At 43.4% G+C, this 21,939-nt stretch overlaps 2 protein-coding genes across 2 annotated transcripts in view; both read right to left on the bottom strand.

The window, feature by feature from the left end:
• The window catches only part of fbn2a (fibrillin 2a), a 217,767-nt gene extending 206,280 nt beyond the window's left edge, over nucleotides 1–11,487 (bottom strand). Inside the window, exons 1-4 of the mRNA XM_031802448.1 lie at nucleotides 11,011–11,487; nucleotides 10,405–10,487; nucleotides 2,384–2,482; nucleotides 1,978–2,073 (exon numbers count right to left, since the gene is read on the bottom strand). Coding sequence (XP_031658308.1) covers nucleotides 1,978–2,073; nucleotides 2,384–2,482; nucleotides 10,405–10,487; nucleotides 11,011–11,195 — 463 coding nt within the window. The 5' untranslated portion in view covers nucleotides 11,196–11,487. The remainder of the gene's footprint in view (nucleotides 1–1,977; nucleotides 2,074–2,383; nucleotides 2,483–10,404; nucleotides 10,488–11,010) is intronic.
• Nucleotides 11,488–13,352: 1,865 nt separating this feature from the next.
• The window catches only part of LOC109868746 (long-chain fatty acid transport protein 6), a 28,913-nt gene continuing 20,326 nt past the window's right edge, over nucleotides 13,353–21,939 (bottom strand). Inside the window, exons 9-10 of the mRNA XM_031802451.1 lie at nucleotides 15,648–15,778; nucleotides 13,353–15,287 (exon numbers count right to left, since the gene is read on the bottom strand). Coding sequence (XP_031658311.1) covers nucleotides 15,111–15,287; nucleotides 15,648–15,778 — 308 coding nt within the window. The 3' untranslated portion in view covers nucleotides 13,353–15,110. The remainder of the gene's footprint in view (nucleotides 15,288–15,647; nucleotides 15,779–21,939) is intronic.

The raw sequence follows: 21,939 nt of genomic DNA, 5'->3' as shown, positions 1-21,939 counted from the left end.
GAACTATATATCCTGGATCTGAACTATATATCCTGGATCTGCACTATATATCCTGGAGCTGAACTATATATCCTGGATCTGAACTATATATCCTGGATCTGAACTATATATCCTGGATCTGAACTATATATCCTGGAGCTGAACTATATATCCTGGATCTGAACTATATATCCTGGATCTGAACTATATATCCTGGATCTGAACTATACATTCAGGAGCCTGGAGCTGAACTATATATCCTGGATCTGAACTATATATCCTGGAGCTGAACTATATATCCTGGATCTGAACTATATATCCTGGATCTGAACTATATATCCTGGATCTGAACTATATATCCTGGAGCTGAACTATAATCATGGATCTGAACTATATATCCTGGAGCTGAACTATATATCCTGGATCTGAACTATATATCCTGGATCTGCACTATATATCCTGGAGCTGAACTATATATCCTGGATCTGAACTATATATCCTGGATCTGAACTATATATCCTGGATCTGAACTATATATCCTGGAGCTGAACTATATATCCTGGATCTGAACTATATATCCTGGATCTGAACTATATATCCTGGATCTGAACTATACATTCAGGAGCCTGGAGCTGAACTATATATCCTGGATCTGAACTATATATCCTGGAGCTGAACTATATATCCTGGAGCTGAACTATATATCCTGGAGCTGACTATATATCCTGGAGCTGAACTATATATCCTGGAGCTGAACTATATATCCTGGAGCTGAACTATATATCCTGGATCTGAACTATATATCCTGGATCTGAACTATATATCCTGGAGCTGAACTATATATCCTGGATCTGAACTATATATCCTGGATCTGAACTATATATCCTGGATCTGAACTATATATCCTGGATCTGAACTATATATCCTGGAGCTGAACTATATATCCTGGATCTGAACTATATATCCTGGATCTGAACTATATATCCTGGATCTGAACTATATATCCTGGATCTGAACTATATATCCTGGAGCTGAACTATATATCCTGGATCTGAACTATATATCCTGGAGCTGAACTATATATCCTGGAGCTGAACTATATATGAAGGCATTGGCCCATGGCTTGTCGAGGATTAAACTCACGTGTACTAACCATATACCGTGGTTTTTATGAGGTTTTGAGGATCTGGAGGGACATGTTAATGTCCTTAAGAAATGTCTTATCCTCCATAACCATACCATTGTTTGATAGTAATAGTACCTACGTAAAAATACATCTCCTAATTTATCTATGCCAACTGTTTTTGCTGCAGTCTGTCACACGGGCTACAGTCTATACAGTGATGAACTTGGAGGAAGCCCTTAGATCTCCCATGGAGTCTATACAGGGCCTATAAGTTAATGGTAAAAAAATGTAGGTGAGCCTCCCGAGTGGCGCAGCGATCTAAGGCATTGCATCGCAGTGCTTGAGAAGTCCCTACAGACCCGGGTCTGATCCCAGACTGTGTCACAATCGGCCGTGATCGGGAGTAGGGCGGCGCGGAATTAGCCCAGCGACGTCCGGATTAGCGGTGGGTTTGGCCGGTGGGGCTTTACTTGGCCCATCGCGCTCTAGCGACTCCTTGTGGCGGGCCGGGTGCCTGCAGGCTGACTTCAGTCGTCAGTTGAACGGTGTTTCCTCTCTCTCACTAATTGGTACAGCTGGATTCAGAGGCGCGTTGTGGCGGGTCATGTTTCGGAGGACACATGACTCGACCTTCGCCTGTCCCGAGCCCGTTTGGGACTTGAAGCGATGAGACAAGATCGAAAATAGGGGGGAAAAAGGGGGTAAAATGCATAGGAAAAATATATATATATATATATATTATACATTAGTGAATTAATGCAAGTAGCCTAAACGCCAACGAACACTTGCAATGCTAATTTAGCACAATTGGTGCTTACTGTATATACTACACTGTGTAAACGGGCTGCATTTACATCATAGTGTATACTCACGTTGTCCACAGTAGGAGCCTGAAAAACCCTTCTGACACTGACAGTGGTCCTCGGCACAGAGGCCACCGTTCATACACCTGATGTTACACTGCTGGGCTAGAGGAGCAACAGGACAGGACCACGGCACATTGGTCAACATCCCATTCACAACTTTTCGTGTGAAGTGAGCGAGCAGAGGAGGGTTGTACGAAATAAACAGGATGTTTAAAATACGGGTTTATTTTCTCTCTTTTTGTTTGGGTGAAATTAAAATGTCCAAAATACTAGTAAAACCATTGTCAGACAGTATATTATAGGTGAAATACACTAAACTAAACATATACAAAACAGTTTCGTAAAGCATTTGTGGTTTTATAATGGAGAGGAAGCATAAAGAAGGTGACATGTAGCATGGGGGAACACTTACTGGACTTTGTCCCACAGGTTGGTGCAATTTGGCCACTGGGACATGTGCACATGTTGGGCCGTGAGCAAAATCCATCTCCACAGCTGTTCCTGCAAATGGCTGTGGGGATGAGGACACACAAGAGTGTAGAGTAAATTAACATTGTCTGTCAGACCCTATTTGAGAACGACCACAGTACATGGACTAGACTAAGAGCTTGTCCTAGCCTTCGTTAAATACAGTGCAAACCAAGTTTTCAAAAATATCATGTAGACCTTGCAAGCAGTGCAGTACAATGAGAAAACAGGAATGTGTAAGTTACAACCCATACAAAACCAATGCATTAGTTACGCAAAATCGTGTCAGGGGCTCGTTAACATATTTCCTAGCATTACAGTTATTATAACAATTATTGGAATTGTGCCAGGTTAGGTTTAGGTGGTCTCTAGTAACATTGCTGTGCCAGGTTAGGTTTAGGTGGTCTCTAGTAACATTGCTGTGCCAGGTTAGGTTTAGGTGGTCTCTAGTAACATTGCTGTGCCAGGTTAGGTTTAGGTGGTCTCTAGTAACATTGCTGTGCCAGGTTAGGTTTAGGTGGTCTCTAGTAACATTGCTGTGCCAGGTTAGGTTTAGGTGGTCTCTAGTAACATTGCTGTGCCAGGTTAGGCATAGGTGGTCTCTAGTAACATTGCTGTGCCAGGTTAGGTTTAGGTGGTCTCTAGTAACATTGCTGTGCCAGGTTAGGTTTAGGTGGTCTCTAGTAACATTGCTGTGCCAGGTTAGGTTTAGGTGGTCTCTAGTAACATTGCTGTGCCAGGTTAGGCATAGGTGGTCTCTAGTAACATTGCTGTGCCAGGTTAGGTTTAGGTGGTCTCTAGTAACATTGCTGTGCCAGGTTAGGCATAGGTGGTCTCTAGTAACATTGCTGTGCCAGGTTAGGTTTAGGTGGTCTCTAGTAACATTGCTGTGCCAGGTTAGGCATAGGTGGTCTCTAGTAACATTGCTGTGCCAGGTTAGGCATAGGTGGTCTCTAGTAACATTGCTGTGCCAGTTTAGGTTTAGGTGGTCTCTAGTAACATTGCTGTGCCAGGTTAGGTTTAGGTGGTCTCTAGTAACATTGCTGTGCCAGGTTAGGTTTAGGTGGTCTCTAGTAACATTGCTGTGCCAGGTTAGGTTTAGGTGGTCTCTAGTAACATTGCTGTGCCAGGTTAGGTTTAGGTGGTCTCTAGTAACATTGCTGTGCCAGGTTAGGCATAGGTGGTCTCTAGTAACATTGCTGTGCCAGTTTAGGTTTAGGAAGTCTATAGTAATATTGTTGTGCTAGTTTAGGTTTAGGTAGTCTATAGTAACATTGTTGTGCAAGTTTAGGTTTAGGTGGTCTCTAGTAACATTATTGTGCTAGTTTAGGTTTAGGTAGTCTATAGTAACATTGTTGTGCCAGTTTAGGTTTAGGTAGTCTATAGTAACATTGTTGTGCAAGTTTAGGTTTAGGTGGTCTCTAGTAACATTATTGTGCTAGTTTAGGTTTAGGTAGTCTATAGTAACATTGTTGTGCAAGTTTAGGTTTAGGTAGTCTATAGTAACATTGCTGTGCCAGTTTAGGTTTAGGTAGTCTATAGTAACATTGCTGTGCCAGTTTAGGTTTAGGTGGTCTATAGTAACATTGTTGTGCTAGTTTTGGTTTAGGTAGTCAAGAGTAATATTGTTGTGCAAGTTTAGGTTTAGGTGGTAACTCAAACTGTAATATATAATAGTAATTGTAAAGAATCCTCTGAGGGTCACAAGAAAGTAACTTGTGTGTCTGATTTTGAGAATCCTGTTTTACCCTGATAGCGTTGAATAATAACACCTATGCTATCTGTGTGTACCCAAGAAATTCTAGTAGAATATATTCTGAGTGTACAAAACATTAAGAACACCTGCCCTTTCCATGACATAGACTGACCAGGTGAATCCAGGTGAAAGCTATGATCCCTTATTGATGTCACTTACTAAATCCACTTCAATCCGTGTAGATGAAGGGGAGGAGACAGGTTAAATAAGGATTGTTCCATTTTTTTTTTACAATTGAGACATGGATTGTGAATGTGTGCCATTCAGAGGGTGAATGGGCAAGACAAAATATTTAAGTGCCTTTGAACGGGGTATGGTAGTAGGTGGTGCAATAGTTTGTGTCAAGAACTGCAACACTGCTGGGTTTTTCAAGCTCAACAGTTTCCCAAGTGTATCTAAACTCAGCATAAAAAGAAACGTCCTCTCACTGTCAACTGCGTTTATTTTCAGCAAACATAACATGTGTAAATATTTGTATGAACATAACAATATTCAACAACTGAGCCATAAACTGAACAAGTTCCACAGACATTCCACAGACATGTGACTAACAGAAATTGAATAATGTGTCCCTGAACAAAGGGGGGGTCAAAAGTAACAGTCAGTATCTGATGTGGCCACCAGCTGCATTAAGTACTGCAGTGCATCTCCTCCTCATGGACTGCACCAGATTTGCCAGTTTTTGCTGTGAGATGTTACCCCACCCTTCCACCAAGGCACCTGCAAGTTCCCGGACATTTCTGGGGGGAATGGCCCTAGCCCTCACCCTCCGATCCAACAGGTCCCAGGCGTGCTCAATGGGATTGAGATCTGGGCTCTTCGCTGGCCATGACAGAACACTGACATTCCTGTCTTGCAGGCAGTCATGCACAGAACGAGCAGTATGGCTGGTGGCATTGTCATGCTGGAGGGTCATGTCAGGATGAGCCTGCAGGAAGGGTACCACATGAGGGAGGAGGATGTCTTCCCTGTAACACACTGCGTTGAGATTGCCTGCAATGACAACAAGCTCAGTCCGATGATGCTGTGATACACCGCCCCAGACCATGACGGACCCTCCACCTCCAAATCGATCTCGCTCCAGAGTACAGGTCTCGGTGTAACTCTCATTCCTTCAACGATAAACGCGAATCCGACCGTCACCCCTGGTGAGACAAAACCGCGACTTGTCAGAGAAGAGCACTTTTTGCCAGTCCTGTCTGGTCCAGCGACAGTGGGTTTGTGCCCATAGGCGACGTTGTTGTCTGTGATGTCTGGTGAGGACCTGCCTTACAACAGGCCTACAAGCCCTCAGTCCAGCCTCTCTCAGCCTATTGCGGACAGTCTGAGCACTGATAGAGGGATTGTGCGTTCCTAGTGTAACTTGGGCAGTTGTTGTTGCCATCCTGTACCTGTCCCGCAGGTGTGATGTTCGGATGTACCGATCCTGTGCAGGTGTTGTTACACGTGGTCTGCCACTGCGAGGATGATCAGCTGTTTGTCCTGTCTCCCTGTAGAGCTGTCTTAGGCCTCTCACAGTACAGACATTGCAATTTATTGCCCTGGCCACATCTGCAGTCCTCATGCCTCCTTGCAGCATGCCTAAGGCACATTCACACAGATGGGCAGGGACCCTGGGCATCTTTCTTTTGGTGTTTTAAAGAGTCAGTAGAAAGACCTCTTTAGTGTCCTAAGTTTTCAACTGTGACCTTAATTGCCTACCGTCTGTAAGCTGTTAGTGTCTTAACAACCGTTCCACAGGTGCATGTTGATTAATTGTTTATGGTTCATTGAACAAGCATGGGAAACAGTGTTTAAATCCTTTACAATGAAGATCTGTGAAGTTATTTGGATTTTTACGAATTATCTTTGAAATACTATTTTTTTGCTGAGTTTAGAATGGTCCACCACCCAAAGGACATCCAGCCAACTTGACACAACTGTAGGATGCACTGGAGTCAACATGGGCCAGCATTACTGTGGAACGCTTTTGACACCTTGTAGAGTCCATACCCCAACGAATTTAGGCTGTTCTGATGGCAAAGGGGGGGGGGGGGGGGGGGTGCAACTCAATATTAGGAAGGTTTTCCTAATGTTCGTATACTCAGTGTATTTGGCAGAGGAGACACGCAACTAGCATGCAGCATAATTGACGCTGACATCTAACATTGATATGTCAATAATGGGAGAGCCTGAACTCTGATACTTCCCTCTGGCCCCTCTCCAGAGTCTACAGCCCTTCAGGAGTCAGGAGGTCCACCCTACTGACTCCAACATGACCCCGTGGACACTACAGGAGAACTCTGGGTATGACCCCCTGGACACGACAGGAGAACTCTGGGTATGACCCCCTGTATGACCCCGTGGACACTACAGGAGAACTCTGGGTATGACCCCCTGGACACCACAGGAGAACTCTGGGTATGACCCCGTGGACACTACAGGAGAGTTCTGGGTATGACCCCGTGGACACTACAGGAGAACTCTGGGTATGACCCACGTGGACACTACAGGAGAACTCTGGGTATGACCCCCTGGACAACGCAGGAGAACTCTGGGTATGACCCCGTGGACACTACAGGAGAACTCTGGGTATGACCCCGTGGACACTACAGGAGAACTCTGGGTATGACCCCGCGGACACTACAGGAGAACTCTGGGTATGACCCCGTGGACACTACAGGAGAACTCTGGGTATGACCCCCTGGAAACCACAGGAGAACTCTGAGTATGACCCCGTGGACACTACAGGAGAACTCTGGGTATGACCCCCTGGAAACCACAGGAGAACTCTGGGTATGACCCCCTGGACAACGCAGGAGAACTCTGTGTATGACCCCCTGTATGACCCCGTGGACACTACAGGAGAACTCTGGGTATGACCCCCTGGACAACGCAGGAGAACTCTGGGTATGACCCCCTGGACACTACAGGAGAACTCTGGGTATGACCCCGTGGACACTACAGGAGAACTCTGGGTATGACCCCGTGGACACTACAGGAGAACTCTGGGTATGACCCCCTGGACACCACAGGAGAACTCTGGGTATGACCCCGTGGACACTACAGGAGAACTCTGGGTATGACCCCCTGGACACCACAGGAGAACTCTGGGTATGACCCCCTGGACACCACAGGAGAACTCTGGGTATGACCCCCTGGACACCACAGGAGAACTCTGGGTATGACCCCGTGGACACTACAGGAGAACTCTGGGTATGACCCCCTGTACAACACAGGAGAACTCTGGGTATGACCCCCTGGACACCACAGGAGAACTCTGGGTATGACCCCCTGGACACCACAGGAGAACTCTGGGTATGACCCCCTGGACACCACAGGAGAATTCTGGGTATGACCCCCTGGACACCACAGGAGAGTTCTGGGTATGACCCCCTGGACACCACAGGAGAACTCTGGGTATGACCCCTTGGACACCACAGGAGAACTCTGGGTATGACCCCCTGGACACCACAGGAGGACTCTGGGTATGACCCCTTGGACACCACAGGAGAACTGGGTATGACCCCCTGGACACTACAGGAGAACTCTGGGTATGACCCCCTGGACACCACAGGAGAACTCTGGGTATGACCCCCTGGACACCACAGGAGAACTCTGGGTATGACCCCCTGGACACCACAGGAGAACTCTGGGTATGACCCCGTGGACACTACAGGAGAACTCTGGGTATGACCCCCTGGACAACACAGGAGAACTCTGGGTATGACCCCCTGGACACCACAGGAGAACTCTGGGTATGACCCCCTGGACACCACAGGAGAACTCTGGGTATGACCCCCTGGACACCACAGGAGAATTCTGGGTATGACCCCCTGGACACCACAGGAGAGTTCTGGGTATGACCCCCTGGACACCACAGGAGAACTCTGGGTATGACCCCTTGGACACCACAGGAGAACTCTGGGTATGACCCCCTGGACACCACAGGAGAACTCTGGGTATGACCCCTTGGACACCACAGGAGAACTCTGGGTATGACCCCCTGGACACTACAGGAGAACTCTGGGTATGACCCCCTGGACACCACAGGAGAACTCTGGGTATGACCCCCTGGACACCACAGGAGAACTCTGGGTATAACCCCTTGACACCACAGGAGAACTCTGGGTATGACTCCCTTGACACCACAGGAAAACTCTGGGTATGACCCCCTGGACACCACAGGAGAACTCTGGGTATGACCCCCTTGACACTACAGGAGAACTCTGGGTATGACCCCCTGGACACCACAGGAGAACTCTGGGTATGACCCACTGGAAACCACAGGAGAGTTCTGGGCATGACCCTCTGGACACCACAGGAGAACTCTGGGTATGACCCCCTGGACACCACAGGGGAGTTCTGGGCATGACCCCCTGGACACTACAGGAGAGTTCTGGGCATATCTAACACCTTGCTCTTGCTGTTGTGACCGACCAAGTTACCGGCCCAAGCCGAGCCCCAAGAGGAGCTGGAGGAAGTCTCAGGGAAGGGTGGCCAAGCTGAGCCCCCAGGAGGAGCTGGAGGAAGTCTCAGTGAAGGGTGGCCAAGCTGAGCCCCCTGGAGGAGCTGGAGGAAGTCCCAGGGAAGGGAGGCCAAGCCGGGTCCCCAGGAGGAGCTGGAGGAAGTCTCAGGGAAGGGAGGCCAAGCTGAGCCCCCAGGAGGAGCTGGAGGAAGTCTCAGGGAAGGGTGGCCAAGCTGAGCCCCCAGGAGGAGCTGGAGGAAGTCTCAGTGAAGGGTGGCCAAGCTGAGCCCCCTGGAGGAGCTGGAGGAAGTCCCAGGGAAGGGAGGCCAAGCCGGGTCCCCAGGAGGAGCTGGAGGAAGTCTCAGGGAAGGGAGGCCAAGCTGAGCCCCCAGGAGGAGCTGGAGGAAGTCTCAGGGAAGGGGGGCCAAGCTGAGCCCCCAGGAGGAGCTGGAGGAAGTCTCAGGGAAGGGAGGCCAAGCTGAGCCCCCAGGAGGAGCTGGAGGAAGTCTCAGGGAAGGGGGGCCAAGCTGAGCCCCCAGGAGGAGCTGGAGGAAGTCTCAGGGAAGGGAGGCCAAGCCGGGTCCCCAGGAGGAGCTGGAGGAAGTCTCAGGGAAGGGAGGCCACGCTGAGCCCCCAGGAGGAGCTGGAGGAAGTCTCAGGGAAGGGGGGCCAAGCTGAGCCCCCAGGAGGAGCTGGAGGAAGTCTCAGGGAAGGGAGGCCAAGCTGAGCCCCCAGGAGGAGCTGGAGGAAGTCTCAGGGAAGGGGGGCCAAGCTGAGCCCCCAGGAGGAGCTGGAGGAAGTCTCAGGGAAGGGAGGCCAAGCCGGGTCCCCAGGAGGAGCTGGAGGAAGTCTCAGGGAAGGGAGGCCAAGCTGAGCCCCCAGGAGGAGCTGGAGGAAGTCTCAGGGAAGGGATATGCTGATAAGGTGCACAAACAATCTATGCTGCTAATTAAATAATGCATTTATTTGTATTGTCAACAAACGTTACTTTGAGGTGAGCAGGTTCGGTGTAGAGGTATCATATTTTCTTTCAACTTCACATTCTGTTATTCTTTCCCCCCGAGCGTTGTGGTTAGATGAGGAGTTTCCTGGTTGTTGTTAGAGCTGTTTCTGCTCTCATTCCATGTTACTTATTAGTACAGTGAAAATAATTTATTATCCAACAATTATTTGGTATCTTTACAGGTGCAACGCATGGCTTTAGGGCATAATGACACACCAATAATGCAAGGATTGGTGTTTAAAGAAACATGTAGGCCTAACATCGGGAACACATCGGGAACACATCGGGAACACATCGGGAACACATCGGGAACACATCGGGAACACATCGGGAACACATCGGGAACACATCGGGACATCGGGAACACATCGGGAACACATCGGGAACACATCGGGAACACATCGGGAACACATCGGGACATCGGGAACACATCGGGAACACATCGGGAACACATCGGGAACATATATTGCATGGGAGAAGTCTTGTTTCCATAGAGGACTTTTCCTAAACGTAGAATCAATATTCTGAAATATTTCAATGCATTAGCTCTTTGGCTTTTGCTATGTATTTGTAAATGATTGTGTAAGACACATGCAATAACCCAGAAGCACTACATCACAGTTATATGAGACATGTAAATTAGCACATCCTATTGGTCAATGGTCAACTGAGCCCTATGCAAAAAAATATATATATTTCCTAGAGACCAACTCAACACAGAGATACTTTATTATCGTCAACATCTGCTGCGCTACTTACGCACGATACACTGGTTGCCCCCGGGCAAGGTTTTCCAGCCTGGACAACAGTAGGAGTGGAAACGTGATCCACACACATTGGGCCTATAGGGAAGGAGTTAGAAACAACAACAATTTTGCTGTAAATAATCATACTTGATTTAAGAACTGCGGAAATGAATAATGGTTCGTTTAGGAATCTATTTCACACACTTTTTTATTTGAAATGCATGGGGTGGTGGTGGTCACAGAGCGACAAAAGTCATCTTCTCTATTTAGAATAAAAATAGATGTCGATGTCAAGAGATACCTACATTTTATTTATTGATTTCTTCAGTTATTCCCCACTCATATTGCATATTTATCTCAGATGAAAAGACGAATACTTAACATTCAATTCTGCTCATGTTATGTTTGTGTAACAGTGGTATTTTGACAATGTCATGACATTTGAAATTTGTATGTTTTTTTCTGGTGGTTAGGATTTCTACCTTTCAACAAACAATCTATGCTGCTAATTAAATAATGATTTTTTTTGTTGTATTGTCAACTAACGTTACTTTGAGGTGAGCAGGTTCAGTGTAGAGGTATCATATTTTCTTTCAACTTCAAATTCTGTTATTCTTACCCTCGTAGGGACTCCTGTTTTCCTCTTCTCCTCACTCGATTTGAGGCAGCGGTCTGATCTCCATCCACCTTGAGAAGCGTTTTCCCCCCGAGCGTCGGAGGGTCTTGTCCTGTTACTTTTACTACGAGAAAACCCGTCAACGCCACCAGTCCAACCAAGCACGAAAAAATACTCTTGGTCCACATCCTAAACAAACTTTTTGTCTAATTTTCCAATGTGTTGCTATTTAATCCGATGGAATGAATCTCAAGAATGGCTACACAGAGCGCATTTTCCACTATCAGCTATACCTACAAATACATGAAGTTAAAATAAAACGTAACAGAAAAAAATTAAGTTTAGAACGAAAAATGTCGTGTTGCCTCTTGAGTTTCAAAGACTGTCCTGTAATGTCACCGCGGGAACGACACAGAGGAGGTCTGACTGGGAAGACACAGATTTCAACTGAGGTGTATTGAGATACACGGCTGTCTCCACAGCCAAGAGACAGACCCTCTTGTGACTGATTTCAGCGGTCTGTTGAGAATACACTTCACGTGCCTAACGACATGTTTTTCTTCCGTTGACAGCTACAAGCTGTTGCATTCAACATACACAAGTTGACAGAGCATGTGGAGAAAAGACACCATTACAAATAAAGTTATTGATATGCAGAAATGAGTGTTTTAATATGAAAACAATATCTAAAAAAAAAAAAGACAAGAGAAAAGATTTTCACTGATTTGTTTCTGGGTTGTAATTCGTTGGATACTGAAGACAATCTGGCTACTAAGGACAATCTCTAATTAACGTTACTATCCAAGTAGCTTGAACATTTGTTTTATTTGCAGTATGAATACAGCATGAATAATAATGCTTTGACATTACAATTTAGCCCACAGTTTATAAATAATGAGTTGTAAATGTAATTGGTTTAAATGAAGTTACTTATTTACAACGTAAACATTCAGTATTCTCAGTTATATGCATTTAAACATAATGTTATTGGACAAATAGATAGTCTTGCACTACACAGTCTTTTTAATGAGCAGCTCTTCTGTAGTGTCATCTGTAATTTTCTCATCTGTCATGCAGGTTGTTTGGTCCCCTCCGGCATCTGAAATTAAAGTACCGCTATATCTCGGTATTTCCTGTGTGGCAATCCGGAAGACATGTTAATTAATGACTCCGCTATTTGTTTGGACATGTTTAATGTTTTATTTTACATCCTCTCTGGCTATATTTAACACAAATGAGTGATATGGTTGTCAGTATACGGTATACGGTGTCAGTGTACGGAAGTGACGTTCAGTAATCTGTTTTCAAATACTACACAGGTAGAAAATAGGGTATTTTAGAGCCCCCTGGTGGTGGCGGTGCACAGTTACATATAGAAAAGTATATTACTTGAGAAATAAATACTTTGCATATAATCTCGTCCCCAGCCTGCCTACGTGGTTAGGCTACTTTGAATATAATCTCGTCCCCAGCCTGCCTACGTGGTTAGGCTACTTTGAATATAATCTCGTCCCCAGCCTGCCTACGTGGTTAGGCTACTTTGAATATAATCTCGTCCCCAGCCTGCCTACGTGGTTAGGCTACTTTGAATATAATCTCGTCCCCAGCCTGCCTACGTGGTTAGGCTACTTTGAATATAATCTCGTCCCCAACCTGGCGATTTGAATATAATCTCGTCCCCAACCTGGCGATTTGAATATAATCTCGTCCCTAGCCTGACGATATGAATATAATCTCGTCCCCAGCATGGCTACGTGGTTAGGCTACATTGCATATATCAGGGGTTCTCAAACTCAATTCCCGGAGGGCCTAGTGTCTTGTTTTTAGTTATTTCCGTTCAATCCGTATCGAATTAAGAGTTCCCAATTAATCAATGACCTTAATTTATCAATCAAGTACAAGAGAAGAGCGAAAACCTACAGACACACGTCCCTCCAGTGGGTTACAGAGTAAAGTGGGTTACAGAGTAAAGTGGGTTACAGAGTAAAGTGGGTTACAGAGTAAAGTGGGTTACAGAGTAAAGTGGGTTACAGGTCCCAAACAGCAAAACACCATCATAGTGTAACTTTACATTTTGTAAAGATTTGTTTTATTCTGTGGGAGAGAAATACAGTGACAAACACACAGGATATTAAACAGGTGATATAATTTATTCCAATGACAAATGTGTGTTAGAACTACTTATAATATAAGTAGACAATTATATATTGTGTATTAACTACAGGCAATTACTGTCTATGTAAGCAATAATGCAAACGTGTGTATTAATCAGGGAAAAGCCACACTTACAAAGGAGTGAAATAGCAAGACACACACACACACACACACACACACACAGGCACACATTGCAATGGAAATACTATGGTTTATTTCAACTGAAAGGATGTAATAATGTACATAATTTTTTTATCAATCTGGGTCAGACATCACTTTAAAAACAGGGTGTAATTTTTAAAATGATAACAGACAGATTATGTCCTAGCGCGGTCTCAAAAGAGAGTACATGTTATAACACCACATTTAGGATGACTAGAGATATGTGTTGAAATCCAAACATAAAAAGGCCAGAAGGATGGCTGTATATATTTACACCCATCAGAAAATGAATGGTCGGCAAACGGGTAGTACGCAAAGTCAACTTGTATGCCTTTCCCTTTCCCTTACCATAACCTCACTGAAACAATACCTAACCTTAACCCTCTTCCTAAACCCAACCTTAATTCATTTAACCTAAACGTAACCTGAATTCATTTTGGACCCTTATGCCTAAACTAAAAATGTTCCTTCTGTCGGTTAATATGCACTTTCAGGAATGTCAGGATGCAGATATGTAGAGTCGGAGCAATTCACTGTAAGTGAGTCGCCAGTGTGCGGTTATGACATCTTCATAACCGCAAAACAAATTGTCATATAAAAAAATATATATGTGTATATATATATATTATATATGACAATTATATATAATATAAGAAAATACAATTGTGTTATATATATATATATATAAAGCACACAAAAAAATTATTCACATAAAATCTATGCAATAATCTAATACCTAATCATAAACACTAAAATTAACCACGTTATCCAGGGCATACATACAATATGCCCGGTCATTATTCACAACGTCACATAGTAGTAATGGAAAAGCAGCGAGTTCCTGAAAGGTCTAAATGTATAGAAAACAAGATAGTTTTTCTGAAAGGTCTATGGATTAAAATGGTGGGATTATCTGGGTTAGTTTTTGCATTTCCCGCTCACGTACAACTCGCAAAAAGTGGTTTCTAACCTCAAAAGGGTATTTTCCGGGTTAAGTAAAGGTTCAATTACATTTGCCATTGATAAGAACTAAATAACGGTGGTCACACTTGATAAAATAACCAGTTGCAAGACTTAAAATCATTAATTAATTTACCATAATTTAATAGCTTTGTAAATCATACTTATGGCTGGAAGTTGTTCATGACCATGTGACTTGACCAGGAAAAACTCAGTCTTAAATTTGGGGATATAATTAAGGCCCAGAGGTATGGACAAGAGAGGACCATTGTAGGTCATAAATGAGTCAAGCTTTAGGGGTTAACCTGCTGTAACACTTGCCGACTGAAGCCTGGTATGCGGATCAGCATGTGATGCCACATAGGACATAAAATTAAATTAAATTTTAAATTAAATTAGATAGAATTTGATGTTTGTCAACCTTTCCATTTCACGTTGGATTGAGCCCGCAAATTCTCCTAATGTACCATCTAGCAGTACATAGTACACAACGGACGGTGCAAAAATATGGACTCTTTTTGGACCACTTTTGAGGTATTAACTTTTAGGTAAACTATGTGGTTTTGCTGGCTCGGATGGCTCAGTCTTACTGTATACAGGTGCTAACTGTAAGATGCTTTGGATAAAAGCATCTGATAAAAATGACCATATTATATAATCCCTTAACGGAAACTAAAAAAAAAAAAAACGTGGCTGAAATTTAGATGCACAGTACACAGTCAGTCAGTGAGGCTTCCTGGGTAAATAACACATTTAAACAGTACTGTATATAAACCCGTTATAAATCAGAAATACACCTTTCTGTTTAGTTCTGCTGATCTGACAGCCTAGAGCCGTATCTTTCCAGAGACAATGTCATCATACAGAGACAGAGTGAGCGGAACGTAGTCTCTCTGAGATAGGTCCAAGAAATACAGGGACTCCTGGATGGCCTCAGGACTGAAGCCCTCCTGCACCAACTTCCTCTTCTGCTGCTTGAAGGTCTCGGTCACATCTATGGATGTCTATGGAAGACAAAGGACAGAGTTTATGTTGAAAAGGGTCAGGGGGTTTAAATTCTAAATGCGCTTATGTGATATAAAAAAAAATTGGTTAGAGTTGAAGGGATCGTTGTTTTTATTGTGCTTTTTTTTTAAATGATCCATTTAAGGTTATTGTATGTATTTATAGCATGGTTTCAGAAAAGACCAAGAACAAACTATTTAATTGACTCCAGTACCAACCCATATATTAACGTTGCGTATAAAATCACACACAGTTCATTAATAAGTAGTCACTCATTACGTTTAAAAAAAACAAGTTTCAGTTTTGTGTGGGGATCATTTTTCCCTGAATGGATATATGTGGTTTCAGGATTGTCTTACCTGGAGCCGTAGAAACCAGGGCCACGAGTAAGCGGGGAGACTTTGGACCAAATGGTTGTAGAGTTTCTTACCATCCAGCTTTTGGTCCATCTTTAGGACGACGGCTGCCATACCTGCTCTGCCTTCATAACCTGTACATAAACAATGAGGATAATGTTACACACCTACTCAGTGGCCTTGTGGTTAAGGGTGTCTGTCGTGAGATTGAATAGGTTGGGAGTTTGAGCACTGACCGAGTCATACCAAAGACCGTACAAATGGGACCCAATGTGTCTCTGCTTGGCACTCAGCATTAAGGAGATTTAAAAAATAAAATAAAAATTTAACTAGTCAAGTCAGTTAACTTCTTATGGCTGGGGGCAGTATTGAGTAGCTTAGATGAATAAGGTGTCCAGAGTAAACTACCTGCTACTCAGGCCCAGTTGCTAATATATGCATATTATTAGTAGATTTGAATAGAAAACACTCCGAAGTTTCTAAGACTGTTTAAATTATGTCTGTGAGTAAAACAGAACTCATATGGCAGGCAAAAACCGGAGAAAAAAAATCCAACCAGGAAGTGGGAAATCTGAGGTTTGTAGTTTTTCAACTCATTGCCTATCGAATATACAGTGTCTATGGGGTCATATTGCACTTCCTAAGGCTTCCAATAGATGTCAACAGTCTTTAGAATTTTGTTTGATGCTTCTACTGTGAAGGAGGGGGGAATGGGAGCTGAATGAGTCAGAGGTCTGCCAGAGTGGCATGAGCTGACCACGCGCGTTCACGTGAGAGTTAGCTTGCGTTGGAACATTATTGAAGATTTATGATAAAATCATCCTAAAGATTAATTCTATACATCGTTTGACATGTTTCTACAGACTGTAATGGAACTTTTTGACTTTGCCTACCTGCGCCTCATGAATTTGGATTATTGGGCTAAACGTGCGAACAAAAAGGAGGTATTTGGACATAAATTATGGACTTTATCAAACAAATCAAACATTTATGGTGGAGCTGAGATTCCTGGGAGTGCATTCTGATAAAGATCATCAAAGGTAAGTGAATATTTCTAATGCTATTTCTGACTTTGTTGACTCCACAACATGGCGGATATCTGTATGGCTCGTTTTTGTGTCTGAGCGCCGTACTCAGATTATTGCATGGTGTGCTTTTTCGGTAAAGCTTTTTTGAAATCTGACACAGCGGTTGCATTTTGGAGAAGTTTATCGATTGTTCCGTGCATAACAGTTGTATCTTTTATCAATGCTTATTATGAGTATTTCTTTAAATTGATGTGGCTCTCTGCAAAATCACCGTATCTTTTGGAAGCAAAACATTACTGAACGTAATGGATATAAATATGGATTTTTGGATATAAATATGAACTTTATCGAACAAAACATACATGTATTGTGTAACATGAAGTCCTATGAGTGTCATCTGATGAAGATCATCAAAGGTTAGTGATTAATTTATCTGCATTTCTGCTTTTTGTGACTCCTCTCTTTGGCTTTCTGTGACTATGTGCAGACCTAACATAATCGTTTGGTGTGCTTTCGCTGTAAAGCCTTTTTGAGCCCCATTTTCAACGACAGCCTAAGAACAGTGGGTTAACTGCCTTGTTCAGGGGCAGAACAGATTTTTACCTTGTCATCTCGGGGATTTGATCTTGCAACCATTCAGTCACTAGTCCAATGCTCTAACCACTAGGCTACCTGTCACCTAAGGCCTTGTGATTGACTAGTTTCCTGGGGGTGTACTTGTACATCCTGGTCCTATGAGGCCATCAAGGCTACTTCTAAATGTTACATACATGTTGTTTCACGTTTTTCACCAAAATGTCATGTGATCCTATCTCCACCAAAATGTCTTGTGATCCTATCGTGATCCTATCTCCACCAAAATGTCATGTGATCCTATCTCCACCAAAATGTCATGTGATCCTATCTCCACCAAAATGTCATGTGATCCTATCTCCACCAAAATGTCATGTGATCCTGTCTTCACCAATCAGTACAGTTGACAATGTGGGCCGATGCAATTTTACAAAACGAATTAGGTAACGTTATATGCATATCATGCGGTTGCAACGCATTGTAAGATGTGGGTACTAAGCATGTATGAATCAGGAAATACCTAGTCGGCTGGGGGATTTGAACTAGCAACCTTACGGTTATTGGCCCAATACTCTTAACCGCTAGTCTAGCAGCTGCCCTATAATGTTTTGTAGTGAGAAATTTTGGCCTGCATATTCATTTGCCAAGAAAAGGTGCTAAAATGGTTATTATTATTATTATTATTATTTTATATTATTATTATTATTATTATTATTATTAACTGAAGTTGTATTGGGCAAACATTTTCAACTAGGTCCAATATTGCTCTGCACCATAAAAATAAATATATATATATACTGTATATATAATAATCAATTTATTTGTACTAATGATGTCAGTGAGAACTATGACTTGGCACGGTGACACCATAGACATATGAATGATGTCAGAAAGGACGTTGATGATTTGGCCCAGTAACACCATAGACGTATTAATGATGTCAGAAAGGATGTTGATGATTTGGCCCAGTAACACCATAGACGTATTAATGATGTCAGAAAGGATGTTGACCTGGCACAGTAACACCATAGACGTATTAATGATGTCAGAAAGGATGTTGACCTGGCACAGTAACACCATAGACGTATTAATGATGTCAGAAAGGACGTTGACCTGGCACAGTAACACCATAGACGTATTAATGATGTCAGAAAGGATGTTGATGATTTGGCCCAGTAACACCATAGACGTATTAATGATGTCAGAAAGGACGTTGACCTGACACAGTAACACCATAGACGTATTAATGATGTCAGAAAGGACGTTGACCTGGCCCAGTAACACCATAGACGTATTAATGATGTCAGAAAGGACGTTGACCTGGCCCAGTAACACCATAGACGTATTAATGATGTCAGAAAGGACGTTGACCTGGCACAGTAACACCATAGACGTATTAATGATGTCAGAAAGGACGTTGATGATTTGGCCCAGTAACACCATAGACGTATTAATGATGTCAGAAAGGACGTTGACCTGGCACAGTAACACCATAGACGTATTAATGATGTCAGAAAGGACGTTGACCTGGCACAGTAACACCATAGACGTATTAATGATGTCAGAAAGGACGTTGACCTGGCCCAGTAACACCATAGACGTATTAATGATGTCAGAAAGGATGTTGACCTGGCACAGTAACACCATAGACGTATTAATGATGTCAGAAAGGATGTTGACCTGGCACAGTAACACCATAGACGTATTAATGATGTCAGAAAGGATGTTGACCTGGCACAGTAACACCATAGACGTATTAATGATGTCAGAAAGGATGTTGACCTGGCACAGTAACACCATAGACGTATTAATGATGTCAGAAAGGATGTTGACCTGGCACAGTAACACCATAGACGTATTAATGATGTCAGAAAGGACGTTGACCTGGCACAGTAACACCATAGACGTATTAATGATGTCAGAAAGGACGTTGACCTGGCACAGTAACACCATAGACGTATTAATGATGTCAGAAAGGACGTTGACCTGGCACAGTAACACCATAGACGTATTAATGATGTCAGAAAGGACGTTGACCTGGCACAGTAACACCATAGACGTATTAATGATGTCAGAAAGGACGTTGACCTGGCACAGTAACACCATAGACGTATTAATGATGTCAGAAAGGACGTTGACCTGGCACAGTAACACCATAGACGTATTAATGATGTCAGAAAGGACGTTGACCTGGCACAGTAACACCATAGACGTATTAATGATGTCAGAAAGGACGTTGACCTGGCACAGTAACACCATAGACGTATTAATGATGTCAGAAAGGACGTTGACCTGGCACAGTAACACCATAGACGTATTAATGATGTCAGAAAGGACGTTGACCTGGCACAGTAACACCATAGACGTATTAATGATGTCAGAAAGGACGTTGACCTGGCACAGTAACACCATAGACGTATTAATGATGTCAGAAAGGACGTTGACCTGGCACAGTAACACCATAGACGTATTAATGATGTCAGAAAGGACGTTGACCTGGCACAGTAACACCATAGACGTATTAATGATGTCAGAAAGGACGTTGACCTGGCCCAGTAACACCATAGACGTATTAATGATGTCAGAAAGGACGTTGACCTGGCCCAGTAACACCATAGACGTATTAATGATGTCAGAAAGGACGTTGACCTGGCACAGTAACACCATAGACGTATTAATGATGTCAGAAAGGATGTTGACCTGGCACAGTAACACCATAGACGTATTAATGATGTCAGAAAGGATGTTGACCTGGCACAGTAACACCATAGACGTATTAATGATGTCAGAAAGGATGTTGACCTGGCACAGTAACACCATAGACGTATTAATGATGTCAGAAAGGATGTTGACCTGGCACAGTAACACCATAGACGTATTAATGATGTCAGAAAGGATGTTGACCTGGCACAGTAACACCATAGACGTATTAATGATGTCAGAAAGGATGTTGACCTGGCACAGTAACACCATAGACGTATTAATGATGTCAGAAAGGATGTTGACCTGGCACAGTAACACCATAGACGTATTAATGATGTCAGAAAGGATGTTGACCTGGCACAGTAACACCATAGACGTATTAATGATGTCAGAAAGGATGTTGACCTGGCACAGTAACACCATAGACGTATTAATGATGTCAGAAAGGATGTTGACCTGGCACAGTAACACCATAGACGTATTAATGATGTCAGAAAGGATGTTGACCTGGCACAGTAACACCATAGACGTATTAATGATGTCAGAAAGGATGTTGACCTGGCACAGTAACACCATAGACGTATTAATGATGTCAGAAAGGATGTTGACCTGGCACAGTAACACCATAGACGTATTAATGATGTCAGAAAGGATGTTGACCTGGCACAGTAACACCATAGACGTATTAATGATGTCAGAAAGGATGTTGACCTGGCACAGTAACACCATAGACGTATTAATGATGTCAGAAAGGATGTTGACCTGGCACAGTAACACCATAGACGTATTAATGATTTCAGAAAGGATGTTGACCTGGCACAGTAACACCATAGACGTATTAATGATGTCAGAAAGGACGTTGACCTGGCACAGTAACACCATAGACGTATTAATGATGTCAGAAAGGACGTTGACCTGGCACAGTAACACCATAGACGTATTAATGATGTCAGAAAGGACGTTGACCTGGCACAGTAACACCATAGACGTATTAATGATGTCAGAAAGGACGTTGACCTGGCACAGTAACACCATAGACGTATTAATGATGTCAGAAAGGACGTTGACCTGGCACAGTAACACCATAGACGTATTAATGATGTCAGAAAGGACGTTGACCTGGCACAGTAACACCATAGACGTATTAATGATGTCAGAAAGGACGTTGACCTGGCACAGTAACACCATAGACGTATTAATGATGTCAGAAAGGACGTTGACCTGGCCCAGTAACACCATAGACGTATTAATGATGTCAGAAAGGACGTTGACCTGGCCCAGTAACACCATAGACGTATTAATGATGTCAGAAAGGACGTTGACCTGGCACAGTAACACCATAGACGTATTAATGATGTCAGAAAGGATGTTGACCTGGCACAGTAACACCATAGACGTATTAATGATGTCAGAAAGGATGTTGACCTGGCACAGTAACACCATAGACGTATTAATGATGTCAGAAAGGATGTTGACCTGGCACAGTAACACCATAGACGTATTAATGATGTCAGAAAGGATGTTGACCTGGCACAGTAACACCATAGACGTATTAATGATGTCAGAAAGGATGTTGACCTGGCACAGTAACACCATAGACGTATTAATGATGTCAGAAAGGATGTTGACCTGGCACAGTAACACCATAGACGTATTAATGATGTCAGAAAGGATGTTGACCTGGCACAGTAACACCATAGACGTATTAATGATGTCAGAAAGGATGTTGACCTGGCACAGTAACACCATAGACGTATTAATGATGTCAGAAAGGATGTTGACCTGGCACAGTAACACCATAGACGTATTAATGATGTCAGAAAGGATGTTGACCTGGCACAGTAACACCATAGACGTATTAATGATGTCAGAAAGGATGTTGACCTGGCACAGTAACACCATAGACGTATTAATGATGTCAGAAAGGATGTTGACCTGGCACAGTAACACCATAGACGTATTAATGATGTCAGAAAGGATGTTGACCTGGC

This window comes from Oncorhynchus kisutch, linkage group LG23 (assembly GCF_002021735.2).
Source record: "Oncorhynchus kisutch isolate 150728-3 linkage group LG23, Okis_V2, whole genome shotgun sequence".
Taxonomy (NCBI): domain Eukaryota; kingdom Metazoa; phylum Chordata; class Actinopteri; order Salmoniformes; family Salmonidae; genus Oncorhynchus; species Oncorhynchus kisutch.
The sequence above is the reverse complement of the archived record's forward strand: the minus strand, read 5'-3'. Positions and strand labels throughout refer to the sequence as shown.